A 22,206-nucleotide genomic window follows, 5' to 3' on the forward strand; every position below is an offset into this window, starting at 1 on the left:
TGGCTCTACTGGTTTCTGGTCAGAAGTAATTAATAAAGTAGGCTTTTGTTTTGCAGTTGATCACTTTGCAGTTGCAATGGAAAGGGAAGGTATCAGCAAACCATGAAGCATCTGCAAGGAAGTACCCGAGCCGTGGCAGATGTAACTTACATGTGCAGGTGCCTTTGTCCTGCACCAAACACAATCCTGCAAGAGCACTTCTACTAGTGGTTCTCCCAACCAATGGAGCTGAATTTATTTGCCCATCCATTTTATACTTCCCAAATCCAAGCTGTGCAAGAAAAATATGAACTTCTCAGTACAGGGATTTGATCGGATGGAGACTTTGCTGAGGCTGTAGCTGACTTGTGATCAACTTCCTGACTGCAAAGCATGTCATCTGTGCTGGTAGTATGTAATGTGCTCTTGCAAATGGCTGCTCAGCACCAAACTGGTGCCTTTTTGTCCTGTGGCCTCCAAAGACCGCTAAACTTGGAGTGAGCTCGGGCAGTTTCAGTGTGACTCAGACATTCAGCATATTTTGCATTCACTCACTTCTGTCCAAGCGTGAGTTTTCAGTTGTTTAATGAAGATTTTTGCAAAGTATTGAGCATTTATGCTGATAATCTGATTTCATTCTGCATCTCACACTCTTCTCCTCCAATTGCAAAAATAGGGATATTAATACACCTCCTTACCTCGTGCTGTGGGTTAAAGGAGACTTCAAAACTCCAGTGATCCAAGAATTGCTTCCTTTATATCCTGTAATTACCCAGCGTGGAGAATCATTCCACGGGTTATTTAGGGTTTTGTCATCTGAGTAAGTGGGCAGACTTCTGGCATCTTTATCCAACTAAATGGGCATCTTCTGTCCAGCTGCTGGCGGAATAACTCAACTTAGAGATCCTTGATGTAAAAGTGGCATTACGAGGCTTCCTCTTCTGAGAGGTGTCTTCCCACAGTTGGATGGATTCCCTGTGTTTTTCCTCTTCAAACTTGGGAATGAGGGATTGGCCAAAAAGTTTCTACCACCTTTACATCTTCATATATATATATATATATATTTATATAAGCAGTGATATAGATATTTATCACTGCTATTTCAGTCTTTGCTGTGGATTTTCTGAGAATAAACTTGGTAGTGTTTAGAATAGCATGTTTATTTCTACTCTGGATGGAGCACGTGATGCTCGGTGTCTCTCCAGTCCTGCTTGGCTCCGTGTTTTTGCCCTGTTACAAGTTTTATGCAGTTTTTGTGTTAGTGAGTTGGGTTCGTTCTCCCTTTTGGCTGCCCTTTTCTGGAGGCTTTGACATTGTAGTGATGTCCCTTGACAGCGTGTGTTCCTTTTGGACTTTGTCACGGTGAAGTGCTGAGAACGATCAGGTTGCAGCTCTGAGGTGGCTGAGATTTAAAACAAAATTCTGCAGCGTTGGAGCACCTCTGCTGAATATTTGTTGCTATTTAACAGATGTTGCTTTGGAATTAAGCATCTTTGGATAAAATTATTGATGTGAAGTGAGCCCAAACCCTGGACTGCTCCAGAGTTACAGTATTGTGCTTGTTTGGCTCAGTAAGGTGCAGATATCTCCAATCACTGCTCTGCAGCTAAATCCAGCTCTGTTACAGCAAGCTGAATCCTGTGTGGCTTGGGAAAAGCAATCTAATTAAACACTGGCCTCACTTGGACAGAAAGTGCTGAATTCCAGTTATAGCTTAGGAAGTCTCCCCAGCAGTGGTGTAATGCAGTGCTATTGGCAATGTGTCAAAATAGGTTGTCCCAAATAGGAATGACTTTCCAGTGAGCAACAAGAATCGCTCCTGTCATGCAGGGCTGTGCTGAGGACTGTATTTAGTGTTAGAAATGTCATCTTGAAACCCCGAGCGCTTGAAGCTGCTTGACAAGCATTAGGTGGGAGTCTGTGGGAGGAAGCACTGGAGGCTGATGCTGCTCATGTTCAGGTCTGCTGCTCTGCCTGCACCAGGTGAGCTTGCCAGCCTCTGCCTTCTCATTCTGTGTGGTTAGTTATTGATGATGAAATCCAGTTGGGACCCTAAATGTTATGATGCTGGAAGGAAATGCTTTGTTAAACTCCATGGTGCTGTCACATGGCGTTTATAAGGTGTTTCATTATTGGAGGAATGTGTTTAATGTTTCCAAGGAACGGAATAAACTTCATTATGACAAAGAACTCCTGAAATCTGCTACAAACCATCGCTGTGAGGCTTTTGGAAATGACATTGTCTGTTCCCTGGCTGCCAATTCATGTAATTCTGAATATAATTATATATATATATATATATATATATATATATTTAGATCTATTATAAATTTCAGAATGACAAGGTAGAAAAGTCTGTTCTATCTGTGAAGTCTCCGGAGTAAGCTAAACCTCATGCTTCAATGACCCATTGGCTTTGTGCTTTAGCTTTCTGTTTCTCTTAGGCCAGATGTAAATCTCATGGCTGGCCATGAGTGAAAGCTGATGTCGGGCTGCTCTGCCCCCCCCATCACTGTGCAGAAATCACAACAAAGCAGGCAACTCTGGTGGGTCTCTGGCTGCAGGGGGGACTGCTGTGTTTTGGGGGCAGTTGCAAAATGAAACCGAAAACACTTTGTTCTGTTTCTAGCTCCTTTAAAACGTTTGTTTATAAATGAGAAGAGAAACAAATAGTGGCGGCAGCCATTGGTATTCCCTGTGTGTCTGATTCTGTTTGGTGGAACCACAGGTGCCGTGCAAAGCAGAAGTGGCGTTTCTGCTGTGTTTTGGGGATGGGCGAGTTGCAGCAGTGTCTGTGGTCCTTGATGTGAAACCAGAGCTGTTCCTGGCTGTTAGAAGCATAATTAATTACAAAGCAATAGCTTACATTTTTATACTTATCCCAGTCTCGGACTCCTTAGTGTTATACTTGCAGGAATTACAACCTGATAATAGGAAATAAACCCAAACTTAAGATGCTTTTTGTGTTGGATCTGGAGGTCTGGGGCTTTGGTTTGGTGTGATGCCATTAGCTGATAAACGAGAAGCAGCTCCCCATGCTGCACCTCTGCAGGACCCCCATCACCTGTTGAATCGTGTCCCGTTCTCTGGAAAACCAGCTCTTTCCTCTTGGTCCTTGGTGAGATGAAGCAAACGAGGAGGGTTGGTGCCAGCTGTAGAAGCCCTCTTGGAGGGAGTGACCTCTACACTCTGACCTGTGCTCCTGGTGTAACTGTGAGTCACAAGCCTTCGTGCAAAAACAATGTTGAAGAGTCTTTTCTTTCAGGGTTGTGCTAATGTGGGTTAGAGGGATCTGAGGATATTGCAGGCAGTGTTTTCTAATGTTTGTGGCTGTCTGTGCTGTGCTAATTGGAGACCATGCAGTGTTAGGAAGCTCATACCTGTGTACGGGTGTACAGAGCTGCTGAATCTCATGAATTCACTCTAGCTCCTGCAATTGCAAGAGATTGCAGCCTCACTTACTGTTAAATGTACGCAGCAGGTTCACAGCTACTTGGAAATGCCAAATGGTGCATTTGAGTGCAGCCTGGAATACAGATGCTGCATGAGGAGGGAGCTGGTGTAGGAGCATGAAGGGACTGATGTCATCGGAGCCAGAGTGAAATCGGATTTCTTAATTTGGTGATGGAAATGCTGATACTGGAATCATCACCGTGCTGGGATTTTTGGTTGGGAATGTTGAAAACCTTGTCTTTGCCTGGCTCGTGCTTGGTTCCTCTGCTTGCTTTTAGCTTTTGCTCTGGAGCTGTGATGGCTACTGGCTAAATGAATGCTTTGAGAATTGCTGCTGAAGGTTTCCTAAGAGGTTGATCTTCATGTGTAACTTGGCTCAGCATTGTTTGTTGGAACCTTTCAGAATCTGAGATATCCATATAACTGAGTTTCAAACAAGGTCCCTTGTTTACAGGGCACAGTACTGCTGAGTAACCAGGTCTGGTATTCAGGTGTGTGATTTGCTGTGGTGAGTGTGGCAATAGTGCAGTGTGAGGTCAGTGGTTCACGCAGGTATTCATTCCCTTACAGGGACTGAGAACTCTTGGGAATGTCAGGAATCATTTCAGATTCCAAGTCTTAGGTATTTTCAACAGTATTTGGAACAAGAGGGAGACCAGTAAACCATTCAGAGACTTTGTTTTTCAGGAAAAATATTGCTGCTTTCTCTTGTGGCATAGCCCACTGCTCTGGTCATGTTGGTGTGCCCTATGTAAGAAGGTGGCATTGCAGTGCCTCATTGGCCTCTTTGTTGCAAAAGCAGGCAGTCTGGGAATGTGGCTGTGACTCAAATGCAAAGGAGAAAAGGGCTTTCTTATGACTTGCTTGGTTTTCTGGGGGGTGTCTCTGTGCCTCTGGATGTGGGGAGAGTGCATGTGAGTTCACAAAAGATCCAACTCTGATTGCTTTTAATTTGAGGAGTTTGGGGGTTGGAAGGTGGTAATCTCCAACACTAGAGATTAAAAGCTTGTTTGTTTGCTTATTGCCTTTATTGCACGTGAGGAAAATTCCCTGTGCTTGCTATCAATAATGTTCTCTAATAATGTTTTGTTTGTTGCTTCACCAGGGAAGGGATGCCAAGGTTTAACTCTTCCAGCAGCTGAGCAGGATGGAGCTCAAGCTCCTCTAAGAGGAGAGGAGAATACACTGTAAGTGCAGGAGGGTTTGTGTAGTTGTGCCTGAAAATAGTCAGCTGGCAAGATAACTTCCTTGGGTCATAGTTCAAAGATTTCAAACTTAAGGCTGCTTGTTCTTAAGGAGAGAACGAGAGACTTTACTTTCCAGATAAATAAAAGAAACCTTGAAGGTTTTCACTTCTACCTGGTGCTGTGAGCTGGGTTGGCCTCTGAAGGACTGTGCTAAGGAAGCTGCATAGTGCACTGCACTGACTGAGTGCAGTTGACCTGTTTGCTTGAGCAAAACCTCTTCAGAGCCACAGAGGAAGTGGCTGGTATCTGAACATGCCTGTGATGTAAAAATCACAGGAGGGCACACTTGATTCTACTGTTCCTGTGCTGCTTCGATGCATGCGTGGATGCGGATGAAATAGAGTGAAGTACTTCTTTGGGTCATTTCCTTCCAGATAAGGGATAGGATCAGTGGTTAAATACACTGCTTCTTCCCAGCCATCAGCCAGTTTGCTGTTTGACCCTGTGCAGTCGCTTTGCCCTGTTTTCCTGACCTGAAGTCAGAGTGGTTGTATGGTTGGCAGCAAAAGGAATTGTGTGAGCTGGAGGCTCAACTTCTAATAGCTAGTTTGGAGTCTGTCTAAGAGTTCTAGGTACATGTGTAACTTCTGAGAGTGCTCTGGATGACTGTTGTAAACTCAGATCCCCTCTGCAGCTGATAACTTGGGATTGTGTGTGTTGTTGTGTAGTGAAATAGAAAAGCAATCAGTGTTTCTTTGTCTGGCAAACAAATGTGCAGAGGGATTTGGGGGAAATAGGAGAATTCTCGGGAGTGAATGGTCTCCCTTGTGACACAGGGTGAGAAGAATAACTGAAGAATAAGTGAAGTCTTAATGATTTACATCCTCTTGAGGCTCTGGGATCTGAGAACCAGGGAGGTGGAAGGAGTGGTTTAGAAATAGGAAGAATTAAGGACTTCGTTTTTGGAGTAAGGGAATGTATGTATGAGATCTGTGTCTTGTGGGACCCAAGGAGAAGGCTCCCAGGGTGTCACGAGATGCTGGAATAGGAGCTTGGGAGTGACAGAGCTTTGTCAATCAGTGTATTTCAGAGCTGGATTGAGTGCTGACTTTATTAATAAAGAACTGGGAAGAATGTTCCAGCATGTAGTCAGCTGTTTGATTTCTCTTCTGGGAGCTCTTGCAAACTCTGCTAAGCCCAGGCAGTAAGTTCTTGCTGTAAAATGAAGAACGCAGGTTCTCACTCTGCATTCCTCAGTAAGTGAACCTAGTAGGTGCCATTAATGTGAAAATGTATTTGTGTGATGTGGAAGTCTTCAGAGTGTAATCCTACCTGGCATGCACATCCAGAAGTATTAAGTAACAATTTCTAATTACTGTGAACATCCAGTGAACAAACACGTTTAATGTCCTGGTTTGTGTAATTAATAACGCTTCTGTGATTACTCGAAAGGATCTCTGAGCAACCTGAGGTTTTCTCTTTCAGTTTTATAGATATTTGATATATGCATTAGTGTATTCTGTAAAGACTCTTCTGATGCTCATTTTTTTATCTTACTTGGGAAAATGATGTGTTTGAAGCTTCCTTATTTGTATTGCCAAGAGCTGAAATTAGTGATTGAAGGTATTTTTATGTTTGACAAAGATAGCTCATAGTGGATGTAAGCGTAGTTAGGTAAGACAATGAAGATTAAGTATAGCTTGATACAGTCTTGAGCTGCTGCATTTAAGAAATGAAAGGTAATTTATCTTCAGTTGGGAAGGTAAAAGCTGCAGATGGTTTCACGGTGCTGCTAGGAAGCAAATGTAGTACGAAGACCTGGTGCTGATTTTTGGGGTGCCTGATACTGAAACTGCATGTAAGGAGCACACCTGGGATTGTTTGGGATCTGTCATCTGCGGGCATCAGAGTGTAATTCCCTTAAATGAGAAAATGATGGAGAAAAAGAAATGGGAGGGGTTTCTTATTCTCTCCCACTGCTTTGTGTTTTGTCACTGTTGTGCTGAATCCCAGTAGAGTGCTTCTCCAACTCAAGCACGCTCAGGTAGTAAGTGCAGCAGATGGAGGCTGCGGTTACAATTGCGTGTTCTTAGAGGATGTGAATGAGAATGAACAAACCAGCTGCCAAACCCTTCGTGCCTCCAGAATGTCCTTTCTTAGCAGTGGCTTCTGTTTGAGGTGCGAACAGGCAAAATCACTCCTCAAGCAGAAATTCTGGCTCGTAAAATGGGATGTTGCTGGGGCTCTGTTTTGCTGGTTATGGAACTAACTAAGGCTAAATGAGTGTAATATGGTGAATAAACTGCAAAGTCATCATTATAAATGGTCTGAGCTAGAAGAGGCTTGTTGGGGATAGGGTGTTGGCAGGCTTTCCTGGTGCAGTTGGAGCCTCTGCCAGAAAAAAAAAAAAACTAGTGCTTTTGCAGGTATAGCTTATTTTCTGTGGGGAAGTGATATATTCTGTAACCACATCTGCTCTGGGGCTTTTGCCCAAGTGAAAGTGTTGCCAAAGATTACGTCTCCAAGATGTATCTATGATCATTTCATGGGTCTATCTAGTTTAAGAGTGTTGTGATCCCTAATTTTGTTTGTTTTTGTGGGCTACACATGGGCACTGCTAGAGGGGACTTGCTTCTTGTTTCTTAAGGTGACACCACATGTATGCCAGTCCACATACAACCAGTAGCCAGTGTGTAAGGGAGCCCAGGGCCTTTATTCAGCAGTAGGGAAGTCAAGGCAGCCCAAGCGAGATGAGTTTTTTCTTCCTAAGGAATCTTCTGTGCCTTGCTGCTTTGGTGAGTTGGGGAAATTTCCTCTCTGTCTGAGCGTTCCAGAGAGTGAACAGCTTGTTAAATGTGTGCTGCTTTAGGAAAGGGACAGAATCTGAAGCATTAAGGGTTGGAGAAGAGAGATACGTCACATTTGGATCCTCACCAAACCGAAGCCTGAAGAGGAAAGATAAGACGAAGGGATATGAAGGATTTCTGCTCCCTAAAAATTCTCTTATAAAATGCAACTGGCTAAATGTTCTTCCTCTAAGTCTGTATTTCTCATCCATCGTGCATCTTTAGAGGGGTTAACAGTTGCAGTCCCTGGTGACTGTGTATAAATTTGTATTAGAGAGAACCTGAGCTCTGCAGTGAGAGTTTGGTTGTGTTTTGGTTTGTTTTTTTTTTTCAGAATTGGGATGGTTTTTGTTTAGCTTCCCTGGTTGATTTTTAACTCGGTTTGTGTGAGTGCTACTTGTATGCAGCTCTTTGAAGAAGTTACTTTGCCTTACCATTTTCTACCTCCTGTGCACCTTCTTTGTTGGAAAATGTTAATTATAATGTTCTGAAGTGTGAGTCCAGATTGAGGGCACAGCCTACATAAGCATGTTATTTATTGGAAGGTTTTTGCATGATACTTCACCTCACAAGTACCGGAGCTCTGACTTGGGCTACAGAAGTTAGCTTTTGCTTTTCTTCTGATTTCTTCTCAGAAGACCAAAGCACTGGATAAGCAAACACTGCAACAGCTGCCATGTGAGAAGCATCTGTGTCCACCATGTCTTCTGATGCATGGATCCCTTTGTTTGTTGGGGAAACCATTGGTTTTTGAGGAGTTGTGGTGGCACTGAACTCAAGGCAGCCCACAGTTGGGTTGGGTTGTCTTTCACCTGTGATAAACATCTCATCTGTGTGTGCCCTTTTGGTATTGATGCTCTCCTAGTGCTCAGTAACAAATGCAGATGGGAGAGAGATCGCCTGACCTTTAACTGGTGTTGGGAGACATACTTAGGCTGAATATCCATTGGATGTGATCATTTGCATGTGTGCCATCTGAAGACAAGTCTCTCTTTCTTTAATCATCGCCTGGGAGAACTGGTGAGACCAGCAGAGGATTGGTCTGAGAGGCCAGAGGCTTTTCCAGAGAACTCGCATACTAATCCAGAAAATCAATTAGTTATTATTGTTCTGGCCCTACGGGCAGATCTGCTATGGAAATTGTCACTGGTGGGGGGAGGGGGAAGAATACAAGCTGTCAGGAATTCACCCTTTCCAGTTTGTGTGCTGGTGCAGTAGGTGTCAGAAGTGCTCTCATTCTCGTTGGTTACCTGACTTCTACCTGTTTGAGGTATGCAGTGGTATTATTTCTTTAATGCAGAATGCTTTTGGACACGATGACGTACTATGGGATACTCTTCCAGGAATAACTTCAGTGCAGGTTTTTTAAGTGTAACAGACACTTTTCAGTCAGATACAACTCATTACAGCGTACAGATTTTTAATGTACAGTAACAGATCTCTGAGAATGAAGTGGTGGTTTGGTCTGTTTGAAAAGCTTGCAGATTCTTGTTTTGTGTAACTGCCCTCAGAAAAGCAGATTTTCATGCTCGTTAGTTGTATGGCTCATGCAGCACTGATGTCTTCCCCAGGTGAAGTCCAGTTTCTGATACCTTCCCAGTTTTACCCGCAGCATCTTCCTCAGGCTTTTACTTTACATTCAGTGCTGGGGTGGTTTGGCCAGGTGCTTAAGCAGCAAAAAGGAAATTGTATTATCCATAGGCTGTTCTGACCAAACTTATATTCATCTAGGTGTGAAACGAGCTTTCTGAATGATGTGTTCTGGGATGAGTGCTGAAGTTGCTCGTGGGATGATGCAGTAGAACAGTGGCTGTAACTTACATCAGATTGTACTTTGATATGTTTTGAAGCCCTCTGGGACAAGGAGATCTGGAAAGCCTGTTAACATGGGGAGAACCCAACTTGGACATGCTGTCATGTGGTGCTTGGCAGGCTGATCTCACAAACAGAAGCTTGTTGGCAGCAAGTCCCAATTGTACCAACTCAGCTGTCTGGCATTGCTGTGATCTTGGTTCTGGAACTGGTCTGGCTCAGAGTAAACCAACAAAACCCCTTTTACCCAGCTTGCTAATTCCAGCTGTCATTCAGGGACGTTGTTTCTTTTTGTATTTAAAAAATGCTTTTCCATTCCTCTTGAACCAACACTGCGTGCGGCCCCCCGAGTCCCACATAAGTGAATTGTCTTACAGGTTTGAGGCAAGAAATGAAGCCATAATCACGTGTATCTTTTAGGCTGCTGTGGGACTAAACGTATCAAACAGTGCTTCTTTCCACTGCTGGGGATGCTTGTGATCTACAGGAAACCAGCAGCTTCCTTCTGTCTGGTACAGTTGGATCCATTCGCAGTACATGGAGGTAAATAGTAAGTCTGGTGGGTCAGAACACAGTGGAGTTGGGTAAGAGTCTTTGTAGTGTGGGCTCAGAGAATAGTGGGGAGAAGGCTGGAGGAGCAGTTGTGTGTGATGTCAGGTTGGAATGGGAACCCATGGGTTCTTTGTCTTCAGGGTTGCCCTTATACAGCGTAGTCACTGGCTTGTATGCAGTTTTCTTCCTCTGCTGTGCAAGATCTTAAGGAGCTGCTGAAATAGTAAATTGACTAAATTATAAGGAAATGATACCAGCACCTTCTCCTACTCTTAAGGCAAGTCTTTGCGGATTGGTGAGTGGGAGGCAATGGGCTGAGTTACCCTATTTTGACGCATACGCAGCACCCATGTGCTCCCACTTTGGTTCTCAGTATGTCAGCTGTAGTTGCTCAGTGGCAGCTTGGGAAACTGTAGATGTGACACGTGGGGATTTCTCATGATGGGAACCACCAGAAGGAGCAAAGTACTTGGTGAGATGCTGCCATTGGGGGCAGTGAAACTACAGCACTCGGTGATGTGAATGAATTGGAAGCAGGATGTTGGTTGTGCTCGGGCAGTGTACAGGGGCACAACTTGTCCACGTTCACAGTGCCTCAGCCTGGGGTCTTTATTCTGTAAAGGTTTACCTTTGTTCCTTAAAGATGCAACAAAAAAGAAGTAAAAGCCAAAATGTTCAACTGGAATGTGTCAATTAGGAGTTTATATCTCCATCAAATCATAGATTTCCTGGTATAGGGGCGATCATACTTGAAAACATTCAGTACAGCCTTCCATAGCATGCAGTTGTTGAGCTGCTGCAGCTGTTGGAGAATGCATGAAGCACAGCGAGTGCGTCCAGTGTTCTTTTATTTAGAAGTATTACAGTATGAATTCAGCTTTGGCATTTCCAAATTTGCTAATTCATCCCGGAGTTGTTGCTTCAGGAGTTTTTTGGTTGTTTTTTGTCAGATTTAAAAGCTTTGTTAGACAATGGATTTTTGTTGTGGCTTTTAATCATTAACCTGAAAACTTTCCAAAAGGCTTCAAGAAAATGTGAAGCAGCTGACTGCTTCGTTTTTCTCTCTTGAACCAATTAACTCAAGTAATAGAGTTTTCTCCAAAGTTGCTTTTTATTATCTTCCTCTGCTAGAGCAGTGTATGATGGTCAGCTGGAAACAATCAGCAAAGTGCAGATAGGTTACTACAAACTGAGATCTTGATATCAAGCTGCAGTTTGATGCCATCGCATAATGGTACTAACTCAATAATTTTGCAGATCTTCATTTTCAGAATTAGAGATGATATGAGAACGGCAATTAATGAGATGAAGTCAGGTGTTGGATGGAGATGAGGCTGAAGCTGATGGATGTATTGGATGTGCAGTGAATAGCAGCTGGGGGACAGCAGCATGGAGGTAGCCTGGTTTTGTGCTGAGTCGTTTGGAAATGCAGGAAGGTGGTAAATTTGGGTGATTCTATGAAGCTGTATTTTAGCATAGCTTCAGTGCGATTGTAGGATGCAAAGATCACATCCTGAGTGGAATGCAATGTGAATTGTACTGTTTTCTTATTACAGTTTCTGGCAGACTTTGGAGGGGGTTCCAAGTGTGTTTGTTGTGCCAGCCCCATAAGCTGTGATGGCCTCAGGAGATGGCAGAAGAGAGAATGGATGAGCAGTGGTGGACTGATGTGTTCTGCTGCTGTCCTCATCTTCTCACAGAGCACTCTCACAGTCTGTAACTGAGCCAAACTATATTAGGTTACACAAAAGTTTTCTAGCAGCTTCTCAGAGCACTCGATGTTCTTAAAAACTAGTGAGCCTGAAGATAAACCCTTCAGGAGATCAGCTCCTGGAAGTGCTCCACGCTTAGATCTCATCTTCTGCCTTTGGCTCCTGGGAATTTTATTAAGCTGCTAGAAATGGGTTTCTGTTTGTGAGATTTCCTGCAATTGTAAGAATAAAGGTGAATGGATCTTCCCTAAGAAAGATCTCTCGGCGCGCCAGTAGAACAATGCAAACCTTAAGGTGTCAGTGCTTCTGTAATGTGATTGTCTAAAAGCTTGTTCAGAACACTTAGGGATAAACATACTGAGTCCAAAATTTACCCATATGGGGCTGGGGGACACGAAGCGAGGAGCAGTGGTGTTAGGACAGAGCAGGTGATCTAGTTCTTGCAGAACTCAGTGCTTTCAGTGCTAACTTTGCTGTAGGCTGACTGAGGAGGCAGCTGTGCAGTGCCTGCTGTGTTTTATGGGTTGCACTGTGCTGCAGGTGGAGAGCGAGCAGTGACAGTGTAAGCCTGGTGTGCTTTGCAGTAACAGTGATTGCTGGGGTGTTTGGTTCCTGATTGGTGGTGGCATTTAATGCAGGTGAGCATTGCCTGTTGCCGAGCCATCCCTTGCAGCCTGGAGCCATCCCAAGAGCAGTGGGGTGACACACAGTGCATCCAGTGCTGAGCTGCAGCAAAGGCAAACCAGAAGTCTGCAATGGACACAGAAATCTTCCAAACCTTCTCACGGTGAAATTGCTCCTAGTCCACCTGCTGTCAGATGTGGCATGTTGGTTATTTTGGATATTCTCCCTTCTGTGGCATGTTGCACACAGCGGTGGGAAGGCTGGGAGATGCCATTCGATCCTGCACGTGCTCAGAGGGCAGCTGCAATTTCCACTCCGTGCTCCTCTGCTGGCAAGTGCCGTGTTTTTCACTGATGAAATATTTACAGTGGTGGCATGACACCAAGCAGATGTCTGCCTGCTTGTTCCACATAGGTGGAATTTTGACCTCTTTTTCTTTGGCAACCCATTGCTTTTCCAGCAGTTTGTGTGATGTTTCACTAACAAGCAGAAGTGTTCATCTCTGCGCTTGAGCACTTTGAAACCAGGTGCTTTCCTTCCTGACTGCTGGAGCAGCTTCATAGAAAACCAAACTGGAAGCAGCATCAAGTTTGTATCAGTGGAGCAAGTCTGAGCAAGCTGCTGCTGGTAGGAAATGGATCCTGCAGCTAGGATGAAAACTCTTGTCATGATTAAACAGCAAAATGCGAAGAAATGGAAAGAAACAAAATGAATTCATCGATACCAAGTGTGAAGGAGGTTGGAAAGTCATCTGCTGGGGAACGGGGTTTAAGATGAGCTGTTAGTAAATGGTTTTGATCTGGAGTGAGTGCTCCAATTGGGACAGCAGCTTAACTCCCAGCATGTGCTGAGAAGCTGGAATCTGAAAGATGCTGTTATCTGGACAAACCATGCCCTGTCGTGACAGATGAAGATATGAATATACTGAGCACTGCAAACTGTCATTCAGCAAATTACTCTGCTTGGAAACTCAGTTTTAAGCCAATGTCCTCCTGATCTTTGATTTAGAATTCACTTAATGGTTTTGTGCATCCAGGTTTCTCCTTTCCCTTTGTACCTTTATTTAGGTGGCCAGAAAAATGGAACTCGGACACTCGTGACCCAACTCCTGAAATCCTGCTAAATGAAGGAGTTTTGTGTCAATTTGTGCTGCTTCATGGGAGAAGTCCAGGTGTGACTTCTGGACCTTGATAGCTTCCCTCTGTATCCTGTGTGCATCAGGATGTTGAAGTATTGTAGTATAGATACCAATGGTAAATGTTAATAGCTCCCCAAGGAGCAGGGAGGTGGAATCTGTTTGAAGCAGATTGGAACCTGGCTGCTTTGTGAGCCCAAACCAAACCCCGGCTGCAGCCTGCCTGTATCTGGCTGGGCAGAGCTCTGCGCTCTGCTCCTTGTGACAGCACGTCTCCGAGTGCCCAGAGAATTTCAACAAAATGGCTGCGCTCCTCAGCTCTCATTTCTATCAGGGTGTCAACAGGCGCGATGCCCCGAGCTCCAGCCAGTTGGCCTCTGCTCATTGTGGAGAATATAGCAGGTGCTTGTTGTAAATGAAATCTATTTAGGCGTCTGAATGACAATGGAGTGTCTGAATAAGTTAGTTTTCCCTTAGTTTCCCATCTGCTTCTGGCTGCTTCGCTCAGTCGTTGTTTTATTTTTCATCAAACAGAAAATGCCCTTTGTAAGAGCAGGCTTCTCCCAGCACGGCACTAATCCTGTCTGAGCGGTGCTGGGGCCTGCTCGTGGTTAATCCCTGCGGGGCTGTGGCCGGAGCGTGATCCTGTGTGCAGGTGGGGAGCAGTTGGGTCAGGATGGGAGGGGGACCCTCTGTCAGCAGCATCCATGGAATGCTTTGGTAATGCTTGCAGGTGTACCAAGTGGCTGCTGGTGTCTCACGTGGTGCTGCTGCAGAGCTGTAGCAGAGCCAGTATCAAAGCAGGGGGTGGAACTCAGCTATTTTGGTGTTAACTGTGGGTACAACTGAGTGTCTTAGGACCTGGGTAGGAGACATGGCTGCTCTGTGACTCTCATTGGGGTGGGTGCTGGGATTCACCAGTTTCAGAGCTGCTCCCAAATAACTGTGAGAAGGATACATGTGCAGGCAGTTAATGTTGAGCAGCTGTTACTGGCACCTCTCGGGTGTGCCTGGCCATAAATTAGGCCAATCCTTCATGCCAGAGCTTTTTGCATTTGCATTTATCTGGGACTTGTATTATGCAAACCAAGCCTGTCATCACTGCCTCCCTCCTCTCCTTGGGTCCTCCCTGTGTGACGCAGGCGCGGATTAAATTCCTGCATGCAACATAACAAGGGCAGAGCGGTGTTAGTCCTCTGTATCAGTGAAACACCTAGTGAGGTTTTGCATTTCAGATTGTGGATGGGCCAAGCAGCTATTTCTGGTAGGAACTTGTGCTGCTGCTGCAGTTTCCTTTTTTTTATTCAATTAACATACTGAACAAACTGTGCCCTCGCTATGTGAAGCTGAAGTCCAGCAAGCCACTGAGATCTATTTATTTGTGATGGATTTGCCTTGTTATGCTTGGTACTCACTTCAGAGCAATTTATTTCTTTACTAACAGCATATCCTACCCTTTGGAATAGGGAAAACTTGTCTGGCTTTCTTCTTTGAAAGAGAAAACTCGGACACTGCATCAGTGTCTTAACCTGCTAAGCAATTAATAGGTAGTCCCCACTATTGGTGTTGCTGCTGGAAGATGCTGTCCTGCTGGCCCCTAGCTCCTTATTCCTGCCCTGTCCCTTGTGCTGCTGCAGCTGGCTGTGTTGTCAGGCAATAGAAGAGATCAGGGGACTGATCAGAGGGGGAAAAAATCAATTTTCAAGGTGGTAATTTGCAGTGTTGCAGCATAAAGAAAAGTTGTACTCCTGTGGTGTGGTGAGTGTGGGATGTGTAGCTGAGGGTGGGACTGCTGCTTGGGCTGGCAGGGCTGGCTTTTGGCAGCTTGAAGTTGTAACTATAGCCTGCAGGTTCTGAAATCACATTGCTGTTTCGTGTCCTACTTTTCAGCAGCCTCAGAGAGTCTGCTGAATATCTGCCCTGAGGCAAACTTCCATTTTGGTGTTGGATGGCAGAGGATGCGCACCCAGTCCTGGGGTGCTCGCTGCCGCCTGCGCTGTGTGAACAGTCCTCACACTGAGCTGGAGCAGCTTGGATTTGGGGAATTAATACACAATTTTGGGGTGTGACAGATGGCTTCTGTTGGGTTTCTTGTTGCAAACCCTTGTTTAGAAGGGAGAGAGGAAATTGGAGGAAAAACTTGTAGAAAGGAAAGCTGACTTTCTTTCCAGACCAGCTGCCCTTTCTGGATTGTAGCATCATCCTGGTTCTATGCTGTGGAAGCACGTGGGGCATTGAGATGCTGGGCCTTTCTTGTCTACCCAGACAAACTCTTTTCCCAGTGTATGCTCAAGTAATTTGTGCAGACAGTATGTTATCAGGCACACTGACGTCCTTATTTACTTGTTTAAAACTGTGCTTGGGATTTTTCATAATGCCGTTTTAACATGTTAAAACAGTTATTCAGTTTTCTTTTTTCTTCTAGAATCCAGCGACTATCACTCGAATACTGCTTAGCCATTTCAACTGGGATAAAGAGAAGCTGATGGAGAGGTAAGAAGCCACACTGCACGTTAATCCAGTAATAAATGTTTCTGCAGGCATGATGTGTAAACAGATGAATTGCACAGTGCGTGGCAGAAGCATCTCTTGTATAAGCTCAAAACGTTTCCTCCTTTAGTAACTCTTAGTGGCTGGATAACTCCTGGCTTTAATGCTAATAATGCCTGTTTGGCTTCAGTGAAGTTTTGGGAGTTAGTTGCCTCTTGGAGGAAGGCAAAGCTTGGTTTGATTGCCTGCAGCCACTGAGTTTTTGCACTTTGGACTAAAGCAAGCAGGAACAGGTTCCTGTTATCTTGTGACTGTTTGGGGTTTGGATTTAGTTACTTTTTGTATGTCATCATAGCATGTATGTTCCTGACTTGTTTATTCCTCAGTCTTGCCAAGACCAAATTCATCTTGACTGATGAAGGGTGCTGGTGAAGTGCATCTGCCTTTATCTTTATGATTGCAGCACTAGTTTTTTTGCATGGTGTGTATAAATAATGGCTGGAATGCTGTCTCCCTCAGAGCAGAGCAGTTTATGGCTGCTTCTCATCTTTGGTGCCTAGCTCTTGCAGAGAGTTGCTGGTGAAAGTACTTTCTAGTTTGCTGGGTTGAACCCAGTTCAGTGCTAAAATGCACTTCTAGTTTTCATTTATTTTGTTGTGGTGTTGTTGCTGTTGAAAAGATCTTTAGGGAGCTAGAGAAATCTGCTTACTTGTAGAAGCTGGGGGAAGAATTAGGCTGGATCAGAAGGAGCAGTGAAGGATGCACAGTGACTTATGGGGTGGTCTTTGTACCAAGTGTTAGAGTGAGGACAGAAGAACTATAGGATTTCATTATTGCCATTTGCTTTACTCAGTGATTGGGTATGAGAAGGCAGGGTGCTTTGCAGGCCGTAAAGCTCTGCAGAAGGAGTTGTTGTATTGCTAGTTGATGCCAACTAGGAGAGCAGTAGCTCTGCAGCAGTCTGCTGGTTCTGGAGCTGAAATGCTTTCTGGCAGGGTGAGTGGTGCCTTAACGTTTTTAGGTAGTGCTGGGACATCTCTTACGTTTTGTTTGGCTTAGATTTTTTTCTTTCTGAACTATGTTTTCTTTAAGCTTTTCAGTCTGGGCTTTATTTTTGTTAGATTGATGACCTTTATTAGGCAGTGCTTAGAAGTATATGAAAGCTTTGTGTTATGGCTGAATATAGTCTTTTTGAGGTGATGTAAATTGACTACAGCTGTTAAGCATTCAGATTTAGTTCCTTCTATGTAACTTCTTAGTTCTTCCTCTTTAAGGTTCTTGCGCTGGTTCCTTTGGTTGGACTAAAGTTCACTCTTTATCTCCATCTCACTTAGAGATACCCCACAGAAGTGTACCAAGCTGTCATTCATTTATTCAGGAGATTTTTTTTTTTTTGGCCCTTCTCACTTAAAGTTTGCTTTGTTAAGTCTGCCATTGATTTGAAAGCAGAACAAATTTGGGCTGTGGATTTTTATGAAGGAGGTGTTAGCCACTTAAGTGGGAGGTATTGTTGTTAAAAGAAAGCTTTTACAGGTTGCAGCCAAAACATAATTAAGCACATATAAATATTTACCAAGTCTGCAGGTAAATGTTTACTCTCTGTACATGTTCATTAAAAGACTTATCTTAATTCTATAGGACTACCCCTGTGAGAAATGTGATGTGTGGCCTTTCCTTATGCAGAACTGTTGCATGCTGCCCATAGTTCCAGTGCTGATAAGCCCACTGGATTAGAAGAGCACACTGTCTTCTCCCGAGTAGCTGTTGCTGCTTTCTGTCACTTCTTCATCAGACAGCCATCTGCTGACACCACGCTCAGCCCGGAGCAGGATGCTGACAGCTGGCTCTTGGTAGAGCGGGGAAGAAGATGTTGTAGTCATTTTGATATTAGGGTAGGAGGCAATTGATCACTTGGGCAGCCAGGAAGCGAAATAGTCAGTATGGAATGGTGATGGAGCTGGAAGTGAAGCCATGAGCTAGCTACAGATGGCATCTCTTATCTTAAGCACTTGAGCTCTTATAAATTTGGCCTCTTTCACTCCTAATAACCATTAGGAAAGCTTTCCAGGAAGTTCCTGTTGTTGCCTGCTGTTTGGATGGGTTTACTGCTTGCTCAGATAGAATGTTCGGGTGCAGTTTCAGGTATTTGATAGCACACCAAGCCCGAGTTGCTTAATGGTGTGTAGAGAGAGCTAGCCAGCATCTCTTTTGCCCTAGTTCATCGTGAATCAGCAGGACCTGGCAGGCAGCTGTTTCAGTCTTTGCCTGCAGCAGAGCAGATAAACTGAGTGGCTTCTTTTTTGATAAGTGCTGAGTGTTATTTACTAGGGATTGTGAGACAAACATTTCCATATTTTAAAACATGAAAACTTCTTCGTTGCTTTGTTATATTGTTGCACACAGGTTTTTAATAAGCAGGTTACTGCTGTCTGTGACATTTTTGTCATGAGATAATTGCGTGGAGTTACTAAAAGGGCAGGGTGTGTTAAAGGTATTTATTTTGCTTGCAGGTAAGTAATAGCCACAACTGAAACTCTGCCTTGTCTGCTGATGGAGTATTTGATTGGGTCTGAAAGCCAGATGGGTGTTTTGGAGTGGGTGCTCTGAAGGATATAGAAGTGGGCAGTGGAGGAGATGCTCCAGTTCTGATGTGCTACGTATGCCTTGGGGAATAGAGATGTAAAGTTGTTTTAAGAAGAATTAATTCAGCATATAGCCAGTGCTTAATTTAGTTGCTGGAGGTACAGAGTCCAGCTGAAGTCCAGCACAGGTGCTTCTCTGTGTGGCTGTGTCTCTGCACTGGTGTTAACTTGGTGGCTTGGCTACTAGCTCCAGTTGCCTTTCCTTCTTACCTCTGTGGTCCTGTCTGTAGGTCTGTCTGTCTCCTTTCCTTGGGGCAAGCAGGTGCTTAAGGCTATTCAGCAGGACTGAGCAGGTTAAAAACAACATAATACTGAGGGTTTTCATGTTAAGTATTCCCTAGGATGGAATTTATGTCTAAAGACTGTCCATAGGTAGTTAACGGCAGCACTGTCTTGGTACGCTACAAAAATTACAGAAGAACTTCTAAAGTGTTTTCACTCGTGTGGCTGTTCTGTACAAAACAGCAGAGAAAGCAACTCCATCTGTAATAAATGAACTAAATGAACTTCAGTAGCTGGTTGTATTAGTTTATCAGTCAGCTCTATTGAGCAAAATCTGATGTTGCATAGGCCATAATAGTTCTTGAATGCCATTAGTGCTAGAATTACTGGATTCCTTTTGTGTGGAGAGAAGACGTGCATAAGGGATTTAATTGCTAGGCCTGTGTGAATGAATACTAATGTCAGAAGGATGGAAGAGGTGCTGTCGTTCTCCTTCAGGCTGAAAAGGAGGACTGAGACACAAAGAAGCAGCCCTTTAGTAGCCAGAGCTTTAGGGATGGTGTCAGAATAGCCAAGAGAAAATCAGGCTTTGGGGTGCAGGAGTGCCCTGCAGTGAGGATAAAGCACGGAGCCAGTCTTCCAGTTTCCATTCAGTAATGATTGTTGCCACATGGTCTGCATCAGTGTGGTGGGGTAGAAAAGGAGATGACCACATGCAGGACAAGCAGGTGTCAGGGCATCCAGGTCAGTGGGAGAGGAGTGAAGGGTGGGGGGCTGGTGTAACTGTGGAGCTTTCAAGGAAGAAAGATGGGAATTTAAAGGCTCTTTCTCCTAGGTTTTGCAGCAGAGATGATAGCATGGATGAAATCTAATATAAGGGCATATGTTATAAATACAGAATTTAAGGTATGAGCAGAAATACTTTGCTTAAGATAGAAGTAGCAGACTAGAGGGAACCTGTTAATAAGTCCCTTAGTAGTTAATTGGGGGATGAATGTTTGTTAAACTTAACAATTGCCACAAATCTGTTTGGAGGCATTCAGTTCCAAGGAGAATCCAGGTGTCACACAGGAGAAACAGCTGGGAGAGTCCTGGGGTCCTAGCAGTGGAAGCTGTACAAAGAGTCATGACAAGTCTCATCAAAAGAGGTGGAGAAGACTCTGGAGTTTCTAGTAGATGAAAAATGTAGCTGCTAGCAAGGAGCTCTTGAGGAGGGTAGGCATCCCATAGGATGCTTTTGGTGGATACCTGCAGGAGAAATGCAGGTGAAATCGTATGAGATTGCAGTGAAATCTTGTCAGGGTTGCGTTTATTTTGTCATCTGTGATTTGAGAAGGATGAATGGAGATAGAAAGCAGCCGAGAAACTGCTGGGACAGTCAAGTGGAGGAGGAGCATTACATGAGTAGCAGACTGCAGTGCTGGTGAGGCTGCCACAGCTACCAACTGCAGAATTGTCTTGAGGAAGAACACAGGGCAAAGGGGACCCACTCAGAAATATGGTCTGTGCTGACTCTTGAACAAGCAGAGCAAAAGGTTTGGTAATTGAAATTGTTAGCCATGGAAGGAGCTGGAATAACGTATGGGTAGGTGTTCATTGTGTTGACACAAGGAGTGGTGGAGTGGTTGGAGAACTGTTGGACTTTGGAGTTCCCATTTCAGTTGTGTGTGTTCAGGGAACCCCAGGTTTTTCCTAGGCATTGTGTAGAGTTCACATTTTCTTGCTGCGTGATGACAGTCAGATAGTTGTGGAGATGACTTGCTCAGAGCATCCTGGCACAAAGAAGAAAGCAAATGCATTAGAAGAAAACAGATTGCATGAGGAGGAGGAAAACCCATTTCCCTTCAACACTGGTATGGATAACACAGTTTCAAAGAGCATAGTGAATGCTATCGAAATCAGCGATGCAGCAGTTCTGAGGGCAAAACTAAGCTTTTTTCTTTTATCTCTATGTGGTTTCTTACCCCTTTGTGTGGCTGTGCTGAGATTCCCAGCTGCCTTGTTTGCTTCCTGGGGAAGTGTAGGAGAGAAACAGGTGCATCTGAGGTGGAAACGCTTTAATATGGGCTATGGATCAAGTACCAAAATGTAAGCACCCGAATGTTTAGCAGTGCATTAGTACTTGAAAGTGTTTAAGTTGGATACAGGGTTTATGCATGTAACTTGGGTTAGCATTACTGCTAGCCTTGAGTCCAGTGAAATGGTGAGCTCCTCTCTGTTCTTGGAGAAACTACTGAAAGGCCAGGAAGGAAATAGACGTTGAGAGTTGGCTGCTGATGGTATTTGGAGGGGGAGAGAGTTCCAGGTGAAAAAATAGCTGTTGGTGTCATGGCTCAGAATCTCTTGCAGATTTTATAAGAGGAAAGCGGCCTAATGACTGGTGGAGCTGAGTTCCTGTTGTGGGGATGTCCTTAAAAACAGCCCACCATTACAGATATCCCTGGTATTTCCATGAGCGTTGAGCCAGCTGTAAATGCTAGCATTGAGGTTGCGTCATGGGATTCATCTTGAAACTGTTTTCTTTGCAAACTTAACACTGTTTGCCTGTTCATTTCAAATAGATAACGTCTTATGCTGCTTGTGCTGCATATAAGAACAATTTGAGCACTGGGAGCATTTTGTGGAGTTAATATTTATCTGTGACTTCAGCTGACAGGCGTATAACAGAACTGCACTGAATTCACTTGCTCAAAGTTTCTAGATATGAATAATCTCAAAAGCAGGCCAAATATCTTGGTTAAGCTAAATCCTTCAGCTAACACCAAAGGGCAATGGCAAACCTCACATGTGTTGTGATTCCAGAATACACCAATACCTTCAAAATTCTGTGTCATGAAAATTAAGATGTAGAGTATGTGATCTGCATCAAGAATTGTATGAAGAAGCTGTGAACCATTTTCTCAGTGGTGCATTGACTCATGACATAATGATTTTGATGGCACAGCAATGGGGTGGTTTGGCATAAAAACCAAAATTCCATGTTTATAGGTAGTGAGGATGGAGTCCTAGGACTTGGGTGGCAGTAGCTGAGTGTTCTTTGATGAGAAATAGGAGATAAGACATTTTCTTAACTCTTCTTGTTCTGGATGCTGCTTTGTATGGGTTTAACTTGCTGGTGATGGAAGGAGGGAATGGAGCGACTTGTTTACTTGTAATGAAAAGGAGATGTACATTAGGCAAGGTCAGCTGGTTATTTCTCAGATCTCATTGGTTCTTTGCAAGTGCTGCAGAAAGATGCAGTGCTTGGAATTGGGAAGAGTTTGGCCTGTCTGCTTATGGTTCTTTCCAGTCTGTCTCTCCTCAGGACCTCTTCAAGATGCTTAACATATAATAAATGCATTGAGGAAAATACAAAGTACAGGAGCTAGGAATCAGCTAATTGATGGATGATGGCTTTCCTCTGCCTCCTCTTTAATGTTTTCTTGATTAGAATCTTAGCCAAAAAACTTAAGTTGAAAAGAGAATTGAATCTAAGAATCCAACCTGTGCTTTGGGAAGGTGTTCTGATGCCTGGGATGTGAAGTGAGGTGTTCTTGTAGTTTGCTGTCTTGG

The 22,206-nt window shown here is 44.1% G+C and overlaps 1 protein-coding gene across 1 annotated transcript in view; it reads left to right on the forward strand.

Moving 5' to 3' along the window:
* Window positions 1-22,206, forward strand: part of ARIH1 (ariadne RBR E3 ubiquitin protein ligase 1) — a 46,401-nt gene that overhangs the window by 2,328 nt on the left and 21,867 nt on the right. Inside the window, exon 2 of the mRNA XM_015872368.2 lies at window positions 15,726-15,793. Within this exon, the coding sequence (XP_015727854.1) occupies window positions 15,726-15,793 (68 nt within the window). The remainder of the gene's footprint in view (window positions 1-15,725; window positions 15,794-22,206) is intronic.

The sequence above is a fragment of the Coturnix japonica genome, chromosome 10 (assembly GCF_001577835.2).
Source record: "Coturnix japonica isolate 7356 chromosome 10, Coturnix japonica 2.1, whole genome shotgun sequence".
Lineage (NCBI taxonomy): Eukaryota > Metazoa > Chordata > Aves > Galliformes > Phasianidae > Coturnix > Coturnix japonica.